The sequence below is a fragment of the Mus musculus genome, chromosome X (assembly GCF_000001635.26).
Source record: "Mus musculus strain C57BL/6J chromosome X, GRCm38.p6 C57BL/6J".
Lineage (NCBI taxonomy): Eukaryota > Metazoa > Chordata > Mammalia > Rodentia > Muridae > Mus > Mus musculus.
The window spans coordinates 73,252,002-73,275,250 of record NC_000086.7 but is presented as its reverse complement, the minus strand read 5'-3'; the positions used below and the strand labels follow the sequence as shown (position 1 = coordinate 73,275,250).

At 44.4% G+C, this 23,249-nt stretch overlaps 1 protein-coding gene across 4 annotated transcripts; it reads left to right on the top strand.

Annotated features, from left to right (window-relative positions):
• Positions 1 to 9,674: 9,674 nt before the first annotated feature.
• Xlr3c (X-linked lymphocyte-regulated 3C) lies at positions 9,675 to 20,713 on the top strand. 4 transcript variants are annotated; one of them, XM_006527945.3, is made up of 9 exons: positions 9,675 to 9,736; positions 11,799 to 11,935; positions 12,759 to 12,828; positions 13,712 to 13,746; positions 15,126 to 15,243; positions 16,059 to 16,158; positions 17,517 to 17,615; positions 19,633 to 19,728; positions 19,823 to 20,713. In XM_006527945.3, exons 2-9 carry the CDS (start codon positions 11,830 to 11,832, stop codon positions 19,877 to 19,879), a joined length of 681 nt encoding a protein of 226 aa, XP_006528008.1. In that variant the 5' UTR covers positions 9,675 to 9,736; positions 11,799 to 11,829; the 3' UTR covers positions 19,880 to 20,713. The 4 variants fall into 4 exon arrangements, with proteins under 4 accessions (XP_006528008.1, XP_006528010.1, NP_035857.2 ...); XM_006527947.2 differs by lacking the exon at positions 9,675 to 9,736 and adding an exon at positions 9,832 to 9,900 and having other exon boundaries at positions 11,799 to 11,920; NM_011727.2 differs by lacking the exon at positions 9,675 to 9,736 and adding an exon at positions 9,861 to 9,900 and having other exon boundaries at positions 19,823 to 20,711.
• Positions 20,714 to 23,249: the final 2,536 nt, after the last annotated feature.

Genomic DNA, 23,249 nt, shown 5'->3' with positions numbered 1-23,249 from the left:
TGAGACTTGTTGCTTTCTTAGTCTACAGGGATGTATAATAAGAATTTTTTTGCCCGGCTGGGGAGGCGACCTAAGCCACAGCAGCAGCGGTCGCCATCTTGGTCCGGGACCCGCCGAACTTAGGGAATTAGTCTGAACAGGTGAGAGGGTGCGCCAGAGAACCTGACAGCTTCTGGAACAGGCGGAAGCACAGAGGCACTGAGGCAGCACCCTTTGTGGGCCGGGGACAGCCAGCCACCGTCCGGACTGGAGGACAGGTGCCCGTCCGGCTGGGGAGGCAGCCTAAGCCACAGCAGCAGCGGTCGCCATCCTGGTCCGAGACCCGCCGAACTTAGGAAATTAGTCTGAACAGGTGAGAGGGTGCGCCAGAGAACCTGACAGCTTCTGGAACAGGCAGAAGCACAGAGGCGCTGAGGCAGCACCCTTTGTGGGCCGGGGACAGCCGGCCACCTTCCGGACCGGAGGACAGGTGCCCACCCGGCAGGGGAGGCGGCCTAAGCCACAGCAGCAGCGGTCGCCATCTTGGTCCGGGACCCGCCGAACTTAGGAAATTAGTCTGAACAGGTGAGAGGGTGCGCCAGAGAACCTGACAGCTTCTGGAACAGGCGGAAGCACAGAGGCGCTGAGGCAGCACCCTGTGTGGGCCGGGGACAGCCGGCCACCTTCCGGACTGGAGGACAGGTGCCCGCCCGGCTGGGGAGGCGACCTAAGCCACAGCAGCAGCGGTCGCCATCTTGGTCCGGGACCCGCCGAACTTAGGGAATTAGTCTGAACAGGTGAGAGGGTGCGCCAGAGAACCTGACAGCTTCTGGAACAGGCGGAAGCACAGAGGCGCTGAGGCAGCACCCTTTGTGGGCCGGGGACAGCCAGCCACCGTCCGGACCAGAGGACAGGTGCCCGTCCGGCTGGGGAGGCGGCCTAAGCCACAGCAGCAGCGGTCGCCATCTTGGTCCGAGACCCGCCGAACTTAGGAAATTAGTCTGAACAGGTGAGAGGGTGCGCCAGAGAACCTGACAGCTTCTGGAACAGGCAGAAGCACAGAGGCGCTGAGGCAGCACCCTGTGTGGGCCGGGGACAGCCGGCCACCTTCCGGACCAGAGGACAGGTGCCCACCCGGCAGGGGAGGCGGCCTAAGCCACAGCAGCAGCGGTCGCCATCTTGGTCCCGGGACTCCAAGGAACTTAGGAATTTAGTCTGCTTAGGTGAGAGTCTGTACCACCTGGGAACTGCCAAAGCAACACAGTGTCTGAGAAAGGTCCTGTTTTGGGCCTTCTTCTTCGGCCAGGAGGAGGTCCAAATACAAGATATCTGCGCACCTTCCCTGTAAGAGAGCTTGCCAGCAGAGAGTGCTCTGAGCACTGAAACTCAGAGGAGAGAATCTGTCTCCCAGGTCTGCTGATAGACGGTAACAGAATCACCAGAAGAACAATCTCTAAACAGAGTCAACTATAACTACTAACTCCAGAGATTACCAGATGGCGAAAGGTAAACGGAGGAATCTTACTAACAGGAACCAAGACCACTCACCATCACCAGAACCCAGCACACCCACTTCGCCCAGTCCAGGGAACCCCAACACACCTGAGAACCTAGACCTAGATTTAAAAGCATATCTCATGATGATGGTAGAGGACATCAAGAAGGACTTTAATAAATCACTTAAAGAAATACAGGAGAACACTGCTAAAGAGTTACAAGTCCTTAAAGAAAAACAGGAAAACACAATCAAACAGGTAGAAGTCCTTACAGAAAAAGAGGAAAAAACATACAAACAGGTGATGGAAATGAACAAAACCATACTAGACCTAAAAAGGGAAGTAGACACAATAAAGAAAACTCAAAGCGAGGCAACACTAGAGATAGAAACCCTAGGAAAGAAATCTGGAACCATAGATTTGAGCATCAGCAACAGAATACAAGAGATGGAAGAGAGAATCTCAGGTGCAGAAGATTCCATAGAGAACATCGGCACAACAATCAAAGAAAATGGAAAATGCAAAAAGATCCTAACTCAAAATATCCAGGAAATCCAGGACACAATAAGAAGACCAAACGTACGGATAATAGGAGTGGATGAGAATGAAGATTTTCAACTCAAAGGTCCAGCAAACATCTTCAACAAAATTATTGAAGAAAACTTCCCAAATCTAAAGAATGAGATGCATATGAACATACAAGAAGCCTACAGAACTCCAAATAGACTGGACCAGAAAAGAAATTCCTCCCGACACATAATAATCAGAACATCAAATGCACTAAATAAAGATAGAATACTAAAAGCAGTAAGGGAAAAAGGTCAAGTAACATATAAAGGCAAGCCTATCAGAATCACACCAGATTTTTCACCAGAGACTATGAAAGCCAGAAGAGCCTGGACAGATGTTATACAGACACTAAGAGAACACAAACTGCAGCCCAGGCTACTATACCCAGCCAAACTCTCAATTATCATAGAGGGAGAAACCAAAGTATTCCACGACAAAACCAAATTCACGCATTATCTCTCCACGAATCCAGCCCTTCAAAGGATAATAACAGAAAAAAAACCAATACAAGAACGGGAACAACGCCCTAGAAAAAACAAGAAGGTAATCCCTCAACAAACCTAAAAGAAGACAGCCACAAGAACAGAATGCCACCTTTAACAACTAAAATAACAGGAAGCAACAATTACTTTTCCTCAATATCTCTTAACATCAATGGTCTCAACTCGCCAATAAAAAGACATAGACTAACAAACTGGCTACACAAACAAGACACAACATTTTGCTGCTTACAGGAAACTCATCTCAGAGAAAAAGATAGACACTACCTCAGAATGAAAGGCTGGAAAACAATTTTCCAAGCAAATGGTATGAAGAAACAAGCAGGAGTAGCCATCCTAATATCTGATAAGATTGACTTCCAACCCAAAGTCATCAAAAAAGACAAGGAGGGACACTTCATTCTCATCAAAGGTAAAATCCTCCAAGAGGAACTCTCAATTCTGAATATCTATGCTCCAAATACAAGAGCAGCCACATTCACTAAAGAAACTTTAGTAAAGCTCAAAGCACACATTGCGCCTCACACAATAATAGTGGGAGACTTCAACACACCACTTTCACCAATGGACAGATCATGGAAACAGAAACTAAACAGGGACACACTGAAACTAACAGAAGTGATGAAACAAATGGATCTGACAGATATCTACAGAACATTTTACCCTAAAACAAAAGGATATACCTTCTTCTCAGCACCTCATGGTACCTTCTCCAAAATTGACCACATAATAGGTCACAAATCAGGCCTCAACAGATTCAAAAATATTGAAATTGTCCCATGTATCCTATCAGATCACCATGCACTAAGGCTGATCTTCAATAACAAAATAAATAACAGAAAGCCAACATTCACATGGAAACTGAACAACACTCTTCTCAATGATACCTTGGTCAAGGAAGGAATAAAGAAAGAAATTAAAGACTTTTTAGAGTTTAATGAAAATGAAGCCACAACGTACCCAAACCTTTGGGACACAATGAAAGCATTTCTAAGAGGGAAACTCATAGCTATGAGTGCCTTCAAGAAAAAACGGGAGAGAGCACATACTAGCAGCTTGACAACACATCTAAAAGCTCTAGAAAAAAAGGAAGCAAATTCACCCAAGAGGAGTAGACGGCAGGAAATAATCAAACTCAGGGGTGAAATCAACCAAGTGGAAACAAGAAGAACTATTCAAAGAATTAACCAAACGAGGAGTTGGTTCTTTGAGAAAATCAACAAGATAGATAAACCCTTAGCTAGACTCACTAAAGGGCACAGGGACAAAATCCTAATTAACAAAATCAGAAATGAAAAGGGAGACATAACAACAGATCCTGAAGAAATCCAAAACACCATCAGATCCTTCTACAAAAGGCTATACTCAACAAAACTGGAAAACCTGGACGAAATGGACAAATTTCTGGACAGATACCAGGTACCAAAGTTGAATCAGGATCAAGTTGACCTTCTAAACAGTCCCATATCCCCTAAAGAAATAGAAGCAGTTATTAATAGTCTCCCAGCCAAAAAAAGCCCAGGACCAGACGGGTTTAGTGCAGAGTTCTATCAGACCTTCAAAGAAGATCTAACTCCAGTTCTGCACAAACTTTTTCACAAGATAGAAGTAGAAGGTATTCTACCCAACTCATTTTATGAAGCCACTATTACTCTGATACCTAAACCACAGAAAGATCCAACAAAGATAGAGAACTTCAGACCAATTTCTCTTATGAACATCGATGCAAAAATCCTTAATAAAATTCTCGCTAACCGAATCCAAGAACACATTAAAGCAATCATCCATCCTGACCAAGTAGGTTTTATTCCAGGGATGCAGGGATGGTTTAATATACGAAAATCCATCAATGTAATCCATTATATAAACAAACTCAAAGACAAAAACCACATGATCATCTCGTTAGATGCAGAAAAAGCATTTGACAAGATCCAACACCCATTCATGATAAAAGTTCTGGAAAGATCAGGAATTCAAGGCCAATACCTAAACATGATAAAAGCAATCTACAGCAAACCAGTAGCCAACATCAAAGTAAATGGAGAGAAGCTGGAAGCAATCCCACTAAAATCAGGGACTAGACAAGGCTGCCCACTTTCTCCCTACCTTTTCAACATAGTACTTGAAGTATTAGCCAGAGCAATTCGACAACAAAAGGAGATCAAGGGGATACAAATTGGAAAAGAGGAAGTCAAAATATCACTTTTTGCAGATGATATGATAGTATATATAAGTGACCCTAAAAATTCCAACAGAGAACTCCTAAACCTGATAAACAGCTTCGGTGAAGTAGCTGGATATAAAATTAACTCAAACAAGTCAATGGCCTTTCTCTACACAAAGAATAAACAGGCTGAGAAAGAAATTAGGGAAACAACACCCTTCTCAATAGCCACAAATAATGTAAAATATCTCGGCGTGACTCTAACGAAGGAAGTGAAAGATCTGTATGATAAAAACTTCAAGTCCCTGAAGAAAGAAATTAAAGAAGATCTCAGAAGATGGAAAGATCTCCCATGCTCATGGATTGGCAGGACCAACATTGTAAAAATGGCTATCTTGCCAAAAGCAATCTACAGATTCAATGCAATCCCCATTAAAATTCCAACTCAATTCTTCAACGAATTAGAAGGAGCAATTTGCAAATTCATCTGGAATAACAAAAAACCGAGGATAGCAAAAACTCTTCTCAAGGATAAAAGAACCTCTGGTGGAATCACCATGCCTGACCTAAAGCTTTACTACAGAGCAATTGTGATAAAAACTGCATGGTACTGGTATAGAGACAGACAAGTGGACCAATGGAATAGAATTGAAGACCCAGAAATGAACCCACACACCTATGGTCACTTGATCTTCGACAAGGGAGCCAAAACCATCCAGTGGAAGAAAGACACCATTTTCAACAATTGGTGCTGGCACAACTGGTTGTTATCATGTAGAAGAATGCGAATCGATCCATACTTATCTCCTTGTACTAAGGTCAAATCTAAGTGGATCAAGGAACTTCACATAAAACCAGAGACACTGAAACTTATAGAGGAGAAAGTGGGGAAAAGCCTTGAAGATATGGGCACAGGGGAAAAATTCCTGAACAGAACAGCAATGGCTTGTGCTGTAAGATCGAGAATTGACAAATGGGACCTAATGAAACTCCAAAGTTTCTGCAAGGCAAAAGACACTGTCTATAAGACAAAAAGACCACCAACAGACTGGGAAAGGATCTTTACCTATCCTAAATCAGATAGGGGACTAATATCCAACATATATAAAGAACTCAAGAAGGTGGACCTCAGAAAATCAAATAACCCCCTTAAAAAATGGGGCTCAGAACTGAACAAAGAATTCTCACCTGAGGAATACCGAATGGCAGAGAAGCACCTGAAAAAATGTTCAACATCCTTAATCATCAGGGAAATGCAAATCAAAACAACCCTGAGATTCCACCTCACACCAGTGAGAATGGCTAAGATCAAAAATTCAGGTGACAGCAGATGCTGGCGAGGATGTGGAGAAAGAGGAACACTCCTCCATTGTTGGTGGGATTGCAGGCTTGTACAACCACTCTGGAAATCAGTCTGGCGGTTCCTCAGAAAATTGGACATAGTACTACCGGAGGATCCAGCAATACCTCTCCTGGGCATATATCCAGAAGAAGCCCCAACTGGTAAGAAGGACACATGCTCCACTATGTTCATAGCAGCCTTATTTATAATAGCCAGAAACTGGAAAGAACCCAGATGCCCCTCAACAGAGGAATGGATACAGAAAATGTGGTACATCTACACAATGGAGTACTACTCAGCTATTAAAAAGAATGAATTTATGAAATTCCTAGCCAAATGGATGGACCTGGAGAGCATCATCCTGAGTGAGGTAACACAATCACAAAGGAACTCACACAATATGTACTCACTGATAAGTGGATACTAGCCCAAAACCTAGGATACCCACGATATAAGATACAATTTCCTAAACACATGAAACTCAAGAAAAATGAAGACTGAAGTGTGGACACTATGCCCCTCCTTAGAAGTGGGAACAAAACACCCATGGAAGGAGTTACAGAAACAAAGTTTGGAGCTGAGATGAAAGGATGGACCATGTAGAGACTGCCATATCCAGGGATCCACCCCATAATCAGCATCCAAACGCTGACACCATTGCATATACTAGCAAGATTTTATCGAAAGGACCCAGATGTAGCTGTCTCTTGTGAGACTATCCCGGGGCCTAGCAAACACAGAAGTGGATGCTCACAGTCAGCTAATGGATGGATCACAGGGCTCCCAATGGAGGAGCTAGAGAAAGTATCCAAGGAGCTAAAGGGATCTTCAACCCTATAGGTGGAAAAACATTATGAACTAACCAGTACCCCTGAGCTCTTGACTCTAGCTGCATATGTATCAAAAGATGGCCTAGTCGGCCATCACTGGAAAGAGAGGCCCATTGGACACGCAGACTTTGTGTGCCCCGGTACAGGGGAACGCCAGGGCCAAAGGGGGGGAGTGGGTGGGTAGGGGAGTGGGGGTGGGTGGGTAAGGGGGACTTTTGGTATAGCATTGGAAATGTAAATGAGCTAAATACCTAATAAAAAATGGAAAAAAAAAAGAATTTTTTTAATATATTTAAATATATAAATCTGTTTTATTCTGCTACATCAGCACTCAACATAATCTTATAAGTATAATTACAAATAGAATGTATGGAAAATTTAAGAGTAGGATAACAAGGTTTATTCTCTGAATAAAGAACCTGTTAACTCTTATTAATACATAATATATTACTCTCATAGTACTTTATCTGTACATGTTTTTATGTATTAACATACACATATATTATGTTAATAATTAAAAAACATAAGAAGAAACAAAATTAATTTTATTGTTTTGATTCTTGATAAAATTTTGGAATAATTTCATTAGCAAATAAATATTTGTGGAATATTATAAAAAGGAATTATATATAATATATATATATATTTTAAGCCATTGATTTTTAACCCTTCTAATGATATAAACTTTTTTAAATTTAAAGATGTTTAAAATCTCCTAAATGTGATATTGTAACATTAAGTACCCTTGTAAGAGTAAAGACAGAGTGCAGGGAAGAAAATCAAAATACAATTGATTTCTGGATCCATGTGACCCATCTGTGTCCTCTGTAATGTCTATTCCTGCAAAGACAATTCTCTTTTAGGCTCAGGTGATAACTTTCTTGGTGTTTTTGAGTGTGAATCCCCTAGTGAGGTTTGACATAAATTACTTGGCTTTCCAATGGTTAATCTGATTGTGGGCGGCAACCAGTTAGTCAATATGTGTCATAAGGAGACCATTGACAGTTGCTTGTTTCTGCTATTAGGGACAAACCAAAAAACCATTTAAACACATCCATACAAAGGAACAAGAAAACTCTAAGTTTTTGGCCAGCTGCATTGTTCTAAGCTATGTCATCTCGAGCTGCATCTTCATCAGCAAAACTCTGCCCATTATTCTTGTAATTCAGGTTTTGCAGTTGTGTGGCCCTTAGCTGAAAAGCTGCTAAGCAGCAAGTAGGCACACTCTGGCCAGCTCTGCCCTGGAGCTTTAACTTGATGACCTACTGCCACCCATGCCTGGCCTGGGGGATTGGCCCGCTCTGTGGTTTCCAGCCACTCACTTCAGCTGTCAAATTTGGTGCCCCTGCCCCAGGCCAAGTCACTTTTTTTTTGGGAGACTCAGGGCACATCCCTGTTGGGCCCAGGAATGTGTGTGCACTTGAGCTTTCTTGAGAGGACCTTTCTCCTCCCTGTCCATGCCTTTTGGCAGTGTTCTGGCAGAATGCTGTTGTGCCACTGGGGACTGGGGTGAGGAATCAGACGGGGCTGAAGGCCCACTTGGCTTCTGGTGAGTTTTATTATAGTGGGTTTATAGAGGGCCTATATTTTTCCAATATGAGGTTTTTGTTTTTTCTTTTTGTCCCCCCCCCCCCGCCCCCGGTGTTAAGGTATTTCCTATGATAGAAAAGTAAAGAGAATGCAGGTCCTTTGAAGAGCATTCCTGCATCCTCAAGGCTTTCACAGTATCCTGCAATGGACTAGAGGGCAGCATGAGTGCAGGTTTTAAGCTCAGTCAGTCAGCATAGGTGGTATTTACTGGTTACTGTGTTAACCGGTTTTTATGTTTGAAGGAGAAATAGCAGTTTTCTGCCAATGTGGGGGTGGGCCGTCAGGGTTGAGGCAGAGGTTTAGGGACCTTTGTGGAATTTCCTCTACAGCTTCACCTGTGTGCTGGTTTGTGTGAGATGTGTCCCATTGACTCGGACATTTGAATACTGTATCCCCTGTTGTGTAGATGTTAGAATGTCCTGGCTGTAGAAAACCAGAAGTCTCCCAATACTGTCTTGTTCTCATCGCCCCAACTTGTAGGGGTCAGCCACATCCTCGGAAAGGATGCACCTCTTTGGAAAGGCTGGGACTAAGTAGCTGTGACTGCTCTCTCAAGGGAAGGATGCAGTCAGTGGCTCAGTGGTGTGGTGGGTTTGGTTTGCCGAGGTGAAGTACTGGGTGAAAGGGCATCCTCAGCTAAGCTGAGTTAAGAAGAGTAATGCTGGGACCACAGTCTTTGGGAGAGGATGGTGTGGATCACAAGGAGACTTGCCTAAGAGGGCCTGTGATGTAATGTGCCTGAGTCTGGCTTTAGCCTCTGACTCGACTAGTAACCCCTGGAGAGTCAGTGCAGAAGTTGCAGAGATAGAGAGCCTGGGATGTCTGAGCTGGACACTGCGGTCAAGGTATGGGCTCATAGTATCCAACATCTGCCCGTTTTGTACTGTTTAGGGCCAGACTCTACACCCAAGGCCTCTGAGATACAGCCCAGGGCATCCTGCAATGGGAGCACCAATCGGAGAGAAAAGGACACAGGACCCTTCAGGCATGCACCCTAGTGTACACTTGGGACTGGTAGGTTTTCCTATCCCTGGAGCATTGGCTGAGCTCTGTTTGCGCAAGCTTACAGGAGCATCTCATCTTTGCACATGAAAATTCTTTTGCTTCACAGGACCCAATGGACCTCTCGCTGATGCACATTTAGGCCTCTTTCTGTTGCAGCCAATCAGAGATACTTACATAAGGAGATGGGCAAAATGGAGATGGACTGTAGCTGTGGCCCAATGAAATGAAGCCACGGGCCATCCATCACCAGGAAAGCAAATGTGAGTGGATGAGGCATGCTGGGCCCCTTGATTTATGCGCAGAGTGCTGGTACCCAGTGCGCATGTGCAAGCTGGTACACCAGCCAATCGGAGAACATTATATCAGCCGAGGCCCGACCAAGTGGGAGTGGAAGGAGGCTGCCTTGTGGAGACGAGGGGACTAGGTGGGTGAAGAGTTTTGCGGGGGGGACGTCCCACGGTGGGACTCCGGGGGTGGTTAGGAGGCACCCTTGTTGTCCTCGTCGTCGTTGTAGTGGGACAGTGGGGTCACAGAACATGAGGGTCCCGGGAAGCCTGTGAGGTGACTTCCGGAGCTTTCTTTTACTGTAAGAGGCGCCAGAGCCCAAAATGAGAAACCGAGAATGAGAAAAACTCCCAGTTTGGGGTTGTTTTTCCTTGTTCTTTGGTTTTGTTAGTTTTTGTGGTGGTGGTGGTTTTTTTTTTTTGTTTTTTTGTTTTTGTTTTTGTTTTTTTTTTGTTGTTCATTTGTTTTGTTTGTTTGTTTTGGTTGTTTTTTTGGTTGGTTGGTTGGTTCCTGACTGCACACCTGGATCCTCCTGTGACACTTCCATAAGCAGTATCTGAGCAGGATAGTCTGAAGCGGAAGGGGGAAACCCTGGGCACTTTGCACAAACACATGGGCAACGACAGGGACCAAGCTGGGAATGGGTACCTGATTGGCAGGCCTCACACCTTTGGGAGTACTTGTAGGCAGCCTCAGGCATGCCTGCACAGTTGTGTTTCTGATAATCAGAGACCTACTCCAGAATGTGGGGCCTCTATCTGAGGGGCGGGGGAAATAGCCTCTCAGAGGAATGTATTGAAGTGTGGTCACCTGGGTGAGTGACAGGGAATTAGCAGAGTCAGTCTTGAGCCTCTGATGGTGAGAAAGCTCAGTCAGTCTGGTGTATCTGGCCTTTTGGGGAGCAAAGTGGGGTCTTGAGGCAGAAGGGACCAGGTTTAGCTGTGATGAGATGTTTGGAAGACTTTGCACCTGGTAGTAAAATAGACCAGTGAGACCAGTGGATGAAAAGGGTTCCAGGAGGGTTGCAGGTTTGAAGAGAGTTGGCTGGGACAGTGACGTGGAGAAAAGGAAGTAGTGACTCTCCCCTGTCCTCCGGGGGTCCTCAGTGGACACATCGGGGTCCTGATTCTTTGCAGCCATGGGCCTTGCCTCCCTCAACACAAATGCCTGTGTTTTTGTATGTTTTTCTCAGTGTCAAGATTTGGTCAAGATCTAGAATATTGGTGGGCCATAGGAGGTATTCCTAAAATCTGTGTTGAATGTTGAAGGGGATGGGCCAGGACTGGTCCCCTTCACCAAAGGGCAGCATCTCCATCCAAATCCCACAAGTACTATACTAGCTGAAATCACTTAACCCTGGGTATACACACCTTCCCAGCCAGTCAGAGAGATGTGCACTGGGAGGTGGTTCCTACATAGGTATGACCAACCACCCTCTGAAAAGGAGGAGGCTCCAGGGGTAGAAGAGTACCCTGGGTGGATGATTGGCTATTGGGGAACTCTGTTTAGGGGCTCTCCAGTTGATACAGGGTTCAGAAAGGAGCCTTAGCTCGTGTGGTAGGGCAGTGGGATCACAAAGAGGCAGGTCCAAACCAAACCGGTGGGACCATCCTAGGACCTTCACTTTCCAAAGGAGGCCTGGCAAGGCCACAGAGGGCAAGGCAAGAGAGCAGTCATGGGGCTGCATGGATTGGGAGGGCTAAATGGGACAGCAAGTGGGCTGTGAGACATGGCCTCCCTGACTGATGAGTAGGACCTTAGTGAGTTGGAATTCCCAAACAGACATCATTAGGTCCTTGTATTATCAGGGTGAGGGTATAGGGGTAGGAGAGCAGCAGAGGGTACTGATCTTGAGAGGTAGTGTGTCTGGGAGCTCCAAGTCCCGATACAGAAATGGGGCAGGTCAGGACATTGGTGGCATGCTCTTGTCCTCATTTTGCTCCAGCACAAGTGCCAGGAAACCCAGCCACACCCATGGTGTCCTGTTCCCTGTTCCTATTTCCTTCTTCCAATTCTTCCCGGTATCTCTACTTCCAGGACTCCTATCTAACACAAGAAGATTCTAGCTATGTCAAGCAGAAAAAGGAAGGCCACTGACACTGCTGGCAGGCACTCAAGGATGGATCCAAATCTCTCCTCAGATGACAGCCAGAACCCAGGTGCAGTCGCAGCAGGTAAAAAACAGAAGACAACAACAAAACCAAAACAACATCATGAAAAAACCCACAAACAAACAAACCAGAGGGGCTTTCAGAGGGCTGTGTCCACCCCCAGCAGACATCCTAAAATCCCTTGGCATGTGACACACTGAGTGGATGTGGTGGTGCGTGGACATTTTCTTCTTGGTCTAGTGGGGGTGGGGAGGTTCAGATGCAATTAACTGCTACTCAAGCTTGTTTGTGGCTTTTGCTTTCCCCACCTGAAATTCCTACCACACAAGAATCCTGCAAGGCTCATAAAACAGTTCTTTACAGGCAATATGCAGTGTGCCTCTCTGGGAACACATGGGTCACATGTGGAAGGGCAGTGCAGATGCCTCCAACATCTGGTCCAAGAATCACTCAAGCCTAATGAATTTTGTGTGTGTCTGTGCTTGTGTCTGTAATTCTGTGTGGTATTCTCAATCTCTCTCTCTTTCTCTCTCCCTCTCCCTCTCTCTCTCTCTCCCTCTCCCCCTCCCTCCCTCCCCCTCCCTCCCTCCCTCTCCCTCTCCCTCTCTGTCTCCCTCTTCCTCTCCCTCTCCCTCTCCCTTTCCCTCTCTGTCTCCCTCTCCCTCTCGCTCCCTCCCTCTCTGTCTGTGCATGCTTTTAGTGACTCTCTGTCTCATGCATGGATAAGAATGGGAGTGCATGTGCATGACTTCTTTTAAAAGTGTAAGTTACTGTAGGTGGCTATTGGCTCTAGAAACCCCACCGTGACTCAGTTTTCAGTGGGAGATGATGGGAGCAGCTCACTTTGTCTCAAAACATTTTTTTTCCTCTTTTTCTTTAAATACAGCTAACAGAGAAGTCCTTGATGCTGGTAGGGAGGACATTATTTCCTCAGGAACAGAGAGGCAACAGGCCAGGTGATCACGTTTGTTTGGTTCTTTCTTTCTTTCTTTCTTTCTTTCTTTCTTTCTTTCTTTCTTTCTTTCTTTCTTTCTTTCGTTCTTTCTTTCTCTCTTTCTCTCTACTTCTTTCTCTCTTTTCTTCCTTCTCTCTCTCTCTTTCTCTCTCTCTCTCTCTCTTTCTTTCTCTCTCTCTCTCTCTCTCTCTCTCTCTCTCTCTCTCTCTTTCTTTCTTTCTTTCTTTGTGCCCAGTCATAAACTATGTTTAGAAAACTCAGGCTGGAAAGATGGCTCAGTGAAAGGGTGCTCTATGTATAAACACGAGAATCTGAGGTCATATTCAGACCCAACAGAAAAGGCCACACGTGGCCACTTAACACCTTTGAAGCCCAGAACTGAGGGCTGAGGTGTGGCAGAGAACTTCTTTCTGCATGCCAACCTACTAAAAATAAACTGAGATACAAACAAACAAACAAACAAACAAATGCAGTGGTGGGTAAGGTGTGTGAATCACAGGAATGTCCTGGATGCATTGAGTATAAAGGCCACAACACATTTGTCCTGCAGTCCATCAGATGTTCAGTGTGTTACAAAATGAAAATCTCATGCTACCAGCAAACTACAAGTTCTGTCACAGAACTTGTCTGACAGGAATAAGGTGGAAATTGGTAGAGGAGGACCCCCTCCACACATACAGACATATACATTACTACCTCTGATGGCTGCACACTTATACACATGCATTTCTGTTGCATACAGAGAAATCGAGAAGAATCAGTGTCTGCTCTTGAACTGTGAACTGTATTGAGGCTATGTGGGGCACACTCTACTTCCCTGCTCATGCAACAAAGTTGGCCTTTTGTATACATTGAATTAAAGAGTTTATGTGATTTCTTTGCAGGAAGGAAAAACAGGACTTGGTCCAAGAATTCGAAGGTATGTTCTAGGAGACAATTCAAATTTGAGAAAATTGTTTGAGCCAAAGAAGTGCAAGGCAAGGGAGTTGTCACTTGGCAGAGAAGAGAAGTGGGCTTACTGCCTAGTTCTCAAACACACAGTGTGGAAATAGTGTTTATTACTCACCAAGTCTCTACTTCACCTTAATTGTCCATGTGAAGATCCTGGCACCTGCAGTGGGACGATCCATGCCTACTCTCTGTGAGATATTTACAAATTGGATGAAAGTATCCGTCTCCCAGTTTTTGATTCACACAAGTGATGCATCTGTTTTTGATACCACATTTTACTTCTCTCATTTGTATTCTAGTCCTGTTCTTCTATATTTGGTTGGGGGCGGCAATGCTTGAAGAGGGCCAATCCTGGTTAAATAGCTGCCCACAATTTACAATGCAAAGAGATAGCACAGGAAGTGGAAAGCTGAAGTCAGTGCTGTTAGCCTGTGGCTCTAGTATGATCAGTTGAGTCCTGCATTAAATTGCTGTCAGAGGTTAGTCACATGAACTGTTAAACAAACTTATCAACCCGAGAAACAGCTGGGAGGTCTGCAGGCTTTTCTGATGTTGAGTTACATCTAGAAACTATCCTGAACCTCAGGATAGGGCTGTAGTCATGTGGAGGCCATTGCCTCATATTGTTCAGGGCTCTGGGTTCCATCCCCAATACCACAGAGTTTTCCATGAGTCAAGTTTTCCCTTTCAATTATTCAGGATGTAGCCGGGCATGGTGGCCCAAGCCTTTAATCATAGCATTCAGGAGGGAGAGACAGGTGGATTTCTGAGTTCAAGGCCAGCCTGGTCTACAGAGTGAGTTCCAGGACAGCCAGGGCTACACAGAGAAACCCTGGCCCAAAAACCCCAAAAAAAAAAAATTTCATGATGTCTACCTTATCAAATTTGTCAAATAGCCTCAAGCGCTACAATGGTTACTGTATTTTTCATCTCACTGTCCAGTGATCTCTGAGCCGTTGGAGATAGTTGTAAATGGACATTTGTACTTTGCATCAAGCAGCCCAACAGTTCCTCCTAGCATGTTCTAGGACTGGAACACTCTTAGTACATTGATTACATTCATACTTTATAAATGACATCTAATAAAGAAATTACACAGTGACTTGATAACCTTTTTGTAAGTCTTGTTAAGGCCCCTCTGTTATGTTTTGTATGTAATATCTAGACACTGAAGTCCAACTGTCCAATTTCATGGTCAGGTCAGAGCCACTGAAATTCTTAACGGAAAGAAAGGAGGCAAATAACCATTGCATCGTCAGATCATCTCCACCTATTGATAGCAAGTGTCTTTCCAGTAACCTTGAGGGACTTTCACAGTAATGCCTACAAGATTATGTCCCCTTACAGAGCCACGTAACAAAGTTCTTCAGGAAAACAGAGAAAAATTCTCAAGGATCATGACCTCATCTTTCAGTGCCATGGAGGTCAAAATTAAGGATGTTCTGAAAACCCACTGTGAAGAGAGGTAGGGTTGTTGCTTCTTGTCACTTTGATCCCAGAGCTGTTGACAGTTGGTTTGTGAGCACAATGAAGGGGGAATAGCCAGTGGCCCCACTGGCTAGAAGCTTTGTTGGCAAGTGAACTTGCCTTGATTTTTCTGTAGGACAGACTTTGTTTTGTTTTATACCCTCCCGTTGTACTGAAGTCAGTCAACTGCGTTTCCTAAGGATGAACTAAGATGTTTTGACACAGGGCAGTTGAATCAGTGTAACAGTAAGTAAGGTGTGAGCGTTGTGTGAAAGTTCTGGGTACATTGAGCTTGAAATCCTCAAATCATCCATCCTGGAGTCCTTCATCTCTTCAGTGTGAAATGAAATGAAAATCTCTAGCCTCCAATGTTGTACAGGTTTCCGGAGGAGCCCGGTTCACCATGCAGGTATGCTGAAATCCTCACGGGTACAGTGATGAAGAGTGGGTAGGCGTCCACAGAATTCTCTGATGGTCGAGGGTGTGCATCCTCATTGGACCTATCTTTATAATGGGAAAATTAAGCAGGGGTTGTGCTCGTCAGAGAGACTAATACTTGTGGAATGCTACTAAGACAATCCTGAGTTTTCTAGCACTAAGAGCTGTGAAGTGACTCCTGTCTCGGCCAAGGAGGAACACATGCTATTAGGGTGGTAGGAACTAATCCACCTCATTTTCCATTTCCCTGTCAGAATATTTTAGATCTCCTTTCCCAGTCTTGCATTTAGTGAAGGAAAGTCAGTCGTGCTGTGTTTGAATGGGCTTTCTTCATGTCGAGAAGGAATATCACAGTGTTCACGTTGTCTTTTACAGGCAGAAACTTTGTCAGGACTATTCTCTTCAGTTTACAAATTTGAATAGGAAGTTAACTTCGGATGCATACAAACTCAAGAAACATGCCGAAACACTCTCTGTGAGTATCAGGCTTAGATTTAAAGGAGTCCATTTCCTCAGCATCAGAGGTAGCAACACAGGCTTCCTGCAGCAGGTCTGGAGGGAAGGGACAGGACATGAGCTCTGGGAGACAAGGAGGGTGGTTGATGTGGAGGGGAGAGACTGGCCATCCTCCCTGACTTGGTTTTTTATCCCCCTTCTGTGGGAAGATGACAAGGGTAATGATGGGTTAGGAGCCCGCATGGTACAGGTGTGGGGGGATGAGCAGGTTCTGTCTGCAGAGTGCAGGAGAAGGTACTGGATTGTATCCTGAGAGGGGACCCTTCAGGATCGACAAGTGCAGATGCCAAAGAGTAGGAGGGCCCCACCTAGCCTTCTGACACAGTGATCAGGGATGCGGAGTGAGAGCAGTTCATGGGGCTGTGGAGAAGCAGGTGGAGACTTAGCTGCCAGTGTGGTTGGAGTTCAGACCGTCCCTGTCCCAGAGGAGAAGAGGGAAAGGTTCCCATGCAGTGATGGATGGACCTGGGATGGTGACAGGGTCACCTTTAGCCTGGAGATGAGAATGGGCTTTGGGGGACTGGTAACTGGACTCAGTGCTGTCTCTGGTGGCTCTATCTTCTTGGTGGAGGATGGAGCTGCTCCCTGGGGATTCTGACTTCCAAAGGTGGGGAAGCAGAAGGGGAACTACTGAGGGGTATGGAGATGCTGTCCAGCCCAGCTCAGGTCAGGAGCGTGGACTCTGGAATCCCACCAAGTGGATCACAGTCACCGTCCAGTCTCTTGCTAGTTATGCTCACTCAGAAAAATAATTTACATCTGTGCCTTAGTTTCTTGGGAGTGGAAGGAGAGAAGAAGTCCATACGTATCTGAAAGAATTTTGTCAAAGATTTGTTTTAGATGTGTATCCTTATATTGGTACAGGGCAGTATCTGAAGTCAGTCTTAAAGAATATAACCCTGTTAGTGTGGCACTGTGTGCTCTACTCTTACTGGAAAGGCCAAAGTGGAGTGGGTCCCTATGTGGAGGAGTGACAAATGATGGGGATAACTCAAGGTAGGTTCTAAAATTACAGAGAGTCCAGCAGATTTGAAGGCCTCTAGTAGGTAGGTTTTCAAGACTACAGGAACTACTAGCAATGTTTTGAGTACTGTTAAATAGGAACCCTCCCCATTCAATGAGTGAGCTTCACATAATGAAGGTTATTTTTCTACTATTAGGTTACTCCTGTAAATGTGGTCACTGTTTTAATTGAAAACAATTGTAAATGTTTTTCACTCCATCTCTTTTGCATAAATAAAATAAAAAATTGCCTTTTATGAGTTTCCTGTCCCCCCCCTCACTTGTTCTTACATCTTACACTGCCTTTGTTTGTAGAATATGTTTATGGAGCAACAGAAGTTTATTCATGAAAGTCTCACTCTTCAGAAGAACAGAATGAAGGAATTTAAATCACTGTGTGAAAAATACTTGGAGGTATGTTGAACAACCTCTACAGGGGACACTGAATATCCTGGTATTCTTTCTGTGCTTTGGATAACAGCTTATGAAAGTTACCTGCAAACACCTCCCACCATTTCCTCATGCTCCATGTAATCCTAAGTACAAAGTCAGTTTAATTTTAGCATTCACTCATGGTTAGGAGAATCATTCAAAGCAGGACTTGCTGCCTTGGTCATTTCATCTGGAGCTGTTCATATTGTACAGGGCACTAATGCTCTTCAGCTCATCCCATCTTGACTCACAGTACATTTTTTCATTGGGTATGTATGTGCACACATGCGTACTTGTCTGTGCATGGGTGTGTAGATGTCGGAAGACAACTCTTACAGACACACTTCATCATATCCTTTTTTTCTTACCTCTAGCTTTTTGTTTGTTTGGTTTTAATTTTGACACAGAGTCTCACTGTGTAGCTCTGGCTGTCCTGAACTCACTATGTCGACCATTCTGGACTCAAACTCACAGAGATCTACCTGCCTGCCTCTGCTTCCTGAGTGCTGGGATTACAGGTGTGCACCACTGTGCGGGACTCCCATGATACCCTTTTGAAACAGGATGACTCCCTGGACCTGGAACTATGGCTAGGCTGGCTGGCTGCTCAGCAGTTCCTTTGCTGCCACAGGTCGATGTGTCACCATGCCTGACTTTTAGTATTTATGCTGAAGGGCTTACGTTGGCCTTTTATGCTTATGGAGCAAGCTCCTCCACTACTACTGCATTCTTACCCCCCAAGAATTACTTTTACACACAGCAGCTGTCGTCCTAGACCCTCTCGTTCCATCTTTAAGCAGACTAGTTACAAGAATATTTGCACTTACTTCCCTTGCTCAATCCATTTTCATTTCCTATCATTGTAGGACTGAAACATGGCTTCATATGGCCAATTAGAACCATAAGACAGCTGCCAGGTATAGCCCTCAGTAAGAAAGTAAGTGGAAGACAGAGAGATTGTGAATTGAGAGTTGTCCTCCATAATAGTCTCTCTAAGTTCTTGCTAGGCACGTTGAATGTCCTATGCCGTCTTCAGGTTTGTAGCTCTCTACAAGACAATTAAATACTGGACGCTCTACTTTTGTTTCAGACTCAATGTGAATTGGCTTGTTCAAGTTGCAGTTAAAATTTTGTTCATCCAGAGTAATTCAGATGACCCAAAACAACCAAGTTGACAGAATTCATCCTTGCTTTCTTAATGCCTATCTCCTACAAAAAAACCCTACCCCAGCACACACACACACACACACACACACACACACACACACACACACACATACACACACACACACACGCACACACGGGGCAGGGGTTAGGGGCCAGTGTGTGTTCCTGATGAAAGATCATTCTTTAAGTACTCAGTAGCCTAGAAACTTGCTCAGCCATTCCAATGTTAAGATCTCTGTGTTGTTCCAGTTTCTGTGGTCACTGAACAAGATTATGGAAGAGGTCCTGCCAAGTTTTATAATGCCTCCACAGTATTTAGCAAGACTGTAGTTGTAGTGTGTGCTGTTTCACTCAGTGCCAAAGGGAATGTGGAGGTGGAAACCTTGAGTTTTAAGTTCCTGGTGCACAGTGGTCATAGTACGGGACAAGCTATTCCATCTTGCTAAGAAGTGGGCGAGTGGCAATGAATGGGCTCATGCTTCATGCTCTGTTTGCATTTGGCTTCATTGGCTTTCATTTGTGCTGTGCATGGAGAGTTATCCCAGACTCTCAGACATGGTAGGCAAGCACCCTTCCCCTGGGCCACCCCTATAGCTAATCCCTCACAATTTGACCATTCAGCAGTGGGTTGAGACGTGGCAAAGTCGGTGTCACTTTGGTGGATGTTTTGATCTTCTTCTTGTACAGGGTGCGTGCTCGCTGCTTTTGGAGTAATTTTTGGAGTAATTAAACCATGTTTTTTTTACCACACTTGCTCCCTTTGAAATGTTGATGTTCCCATTTGAAAGACAAGATGACCAGGGCTGATTTCCTCACATGTTTTTTGCTTCAGAAACTGGAGGTACTGAGGGATTCTCGGGGAAATTCCATCGCTGAAGAGCTGAGACGTCTTATAGCCACCTTGGAAATCAAACTTCTGATGCTGCATGTAAGTACCTAGCCTTTCCCATAGAAAATGGGGATAAGGCCAACCTTGAGTGCTATTTATTTTACATCCATTTAATATTTTCATTACTTAACAGAACCAGCAAAAGACTGCTGCTCCTCCACAGTCTCTCCTGGATGTGTTATTCTCATAAAACTTTGGAGCACAAAAGCCGATATGAGGGGAGCAGTATAATCATCTGGGTGAAGCTGCTAGTGCTGATGATTGCAGCTTTGGTGCCTGGATCTTCTCCTGTCTTCCTCCTGTTCCTGAAGATGCCCCGTTCTGTTAAATCCAAATAAACCCTGGGATTTGTGTGACAGCAGTGCAAATATGTCTGTAGGGAACTCCAGCCCTCAGGTAGAGATGGCAGGCTTTCCTTGGTAGCATCGCAATTACTGGTTAGCACACATTGGTGTTGATACAGTAGATTATCATACCTGAACATCATCTCCCCAAATTGGAAGGCACACAAGTGGGCTATTGTTGTCGTGTCCAGATAAATAATTAGAGAAGATACAGGCTTTCTTTGACATTCTGCTCTGAAATGTGTTCAGTGATGGAGCCTATGAAACTGACCTTCAGCCTCCAAAGGCAGTGTGCTCTTAAAAGTTAAAGTAGTAGAATTCATCAAACCTCCCGAGTAAGAAAGATGTGAGTAATGTGGCTTGAATCAGTGGAAATGCCATTTGCAGACAACATTTACAAGGTCTTTCAATTAAATGAATCTGTCACACTAAGAGGTGATTCTGAACATGAATACAGCTTAATTCGCCATCATTTATTAATCCCTCACTTGTATGGATAAGAGTAACTTAGAATGTTTTGTTTGTGGAATTTATCGCACATGTAGTATGGGATCATCAGGGATATTATATATGAGGTCTCGTGTACAGTTAAAGCTCGTGTCCTGTGATTTCCTGTATGGATACCCTGGGAAATCCTTACTTGGGAACGTTTGATTTAATAAACATGAAATAGTTTCAGACTTGTTGGCATGAGTCATTTAATTGCATTCTCTTTCTGACATCCCTGACGTTTCACCCCTTCTCAGACAGACATGGCCCCATGCCATGTGGAGGTGTGCTGTCACCTGTGTTCCTGCATGGGGCCAGTGTAGTCCAGGCCACTTGTCTCATTGTGTCCCGTTGTGTAGAAGCATTGAAAACAGGCTGTGTTCAGCCTCCCCCATTTTCTCCAAGTGGAATTGCATTCCTCCAGACTGAATGAGGGCTTCCCTGCTGGGATCATTTTACTGTCTAAAGTTTGCATTATCTAGAAGAACTTCCCCCTTTGTGCAAACTACCTGTGACCCTGTGGGCCTTTAGTATTATTTCTTTAATAATCATTAATAATCATAATAATATGTTGTATTATTAGCAGCTTTGAATGTCTCCTACTTAAAATATTCTGCCTATCTTTACAATATATGGATACTGTCCATAGTGTTTCTCCAGTGTTGAATTCTATTTTATTTCTCTGTCTCTCTGTCTCTGTCTCTCTGTGTGTGTGTGTGTGTGTGTGTGTGTGTGTTTGTGTGTGTGTGTGTGTGTATAAATGTTCGTTTATGTGAGTTTTGATTTTACCTGATTACTGGGATTTGTGACAGCTAACCAGGGGGTGATGGCTGGGAATAGGAGCAGAATCCACAGCAAGAGATGTTGGGTGGTCGATGCAGGGGGACCATGGAGACCTTGGGGGCAGGGAAACGGTGTTACTAGAACACAACCAGCGCTAGTGTGGGTTGCTTTCACGCAACAGAACAACAACAACAACAACAACTAAGACTTCTCACCTCCCTGAGCACAGGACTTGGCTCTAACATTAAATTTCTTGGTGATCTTTTTCTCCTCAAACTGTACATTTTATGTCTCTTTTAGTCCTGCTTGTTCCCTTTCCTTGTAGATCTGTATACCAGTGATTATTAATGACATATCACAGTCAATACTAGGTTACCTTGAAATCTCCTCTGGCAAGAATGTTAGTCTAAAACCCCTCAATTTATCCTCTGGTACTTTTTTTTTGACAAGGGCAGAAAGCTGTGACACTCTTTGCCAACATATCAAGAATGGTCTCCACAGCATATGCTATTGTTCCTCTCTGAACCTCTTAAACTGGTCCTGCATAGTCTATATTGCACTAAGCACTGCTGTATTCTGTGCTGCTACTAGGATAGCCTATTATGCCTCACAAACTCATCCCCAAGCTATACCTGACTAAGACTATTCCTTTTACTTCCCTTGCTTCCAATGCTTCAGTATCAAAACACAGAGAGAACTAGCAGAGTTGAACATCCCTGTAAACTACTATTCTCTATTCTAAGCCACAATAAAAGCTCTCAGACTCTGATAAAAAAAAAATCCAAGAATCAGGTCAGTCATAGGTGTTGCAGGAGAGAGAGATGAGAGAGAGAGAGAGAGAGAGAGAGAGAGAGAGAGAGAGAGAGAGACGGAGAGGGACAGAGAGAGACAGAGAGAGAGAGAGAGAGAGAGAGAGAGGAGTTCACTAAGAGGACAAGCCTTCATTTTCTAAAGGGACAGAGGGGTTCAGTCTTCTTGAAAAGACTGACACCCAGCTAGCTCACTCTAGTCACTTTTTTCAAATATCATACAATGTTAATTGGGGCTAGGAATAGTTCTAGCTGCCAAAGTTTTCTTGCCCTTGCTGTCCATGAGAGCAGACAACAACACAATCTCAATACCCCTTGGCCATGGCAAGCCATAATCAAAAGTAAGAACTCCAGGTTTGCCAGGAGTGTTTTAGGAACAAGGTTAGTGCATTGCAAGATCTCAAGTAGCACCAAGTGCATATTCTCTATAAGGCAACACTTCATCGAGGTTCAAAAAGTCTCAAAATGATTTCTCAGCCTCTACTAATGGATCCAAACTTTTGCTGAAACATTGTACTCAAAACCAGGCACAAAGGCTTTAGGAACCATTTTCATTCAAAGCCAGACATAAAGGCTTTACTATACATTATCACTACAAGACTCCTTAGTGATAAGTTATTTCTTTGCCAGTAAAATGAGTCCATTTAAGCCAGATTAGTGTACACATAAAGGCAGGTTTATTGGCAACCTGCTTGTGTTCACTGGTCTGAAGAAAAGAAGCCAGGAAAGTCACCATGAGGAGGGAGACAGATGAGAGGGGGAAGAGAGAGAGAGAGAGAGCATGCACACAGAGGGAGAGAAGAGAGAAGGGAAGAGAGACAAAAATGTCTGGCTTATATAGGAAAGTGCCTCTGGGGGAGGGGAATCACAGCCCCTGGTCTAAAACATTCAGGGTAGAGAGCAGGGTATACCAGGTACGGACTGAGGGATGCTGCGAGAACTTGGAGGCCAGGTCCACTTTAGTATGCTAAATATGCACCTCAGCTGTTTGTCCAGGGTCTGAAACCCAACACTTAGCAGCAGGCAAACTCCAAAATAGGAGAAAGCTAGATCTCTAGACATCAGAAAAAGGGAATTTCAACTTTATTTGGAAAGGTAAATGTTGTTTCTGTGACAATCAGTACATTCTGGTCAA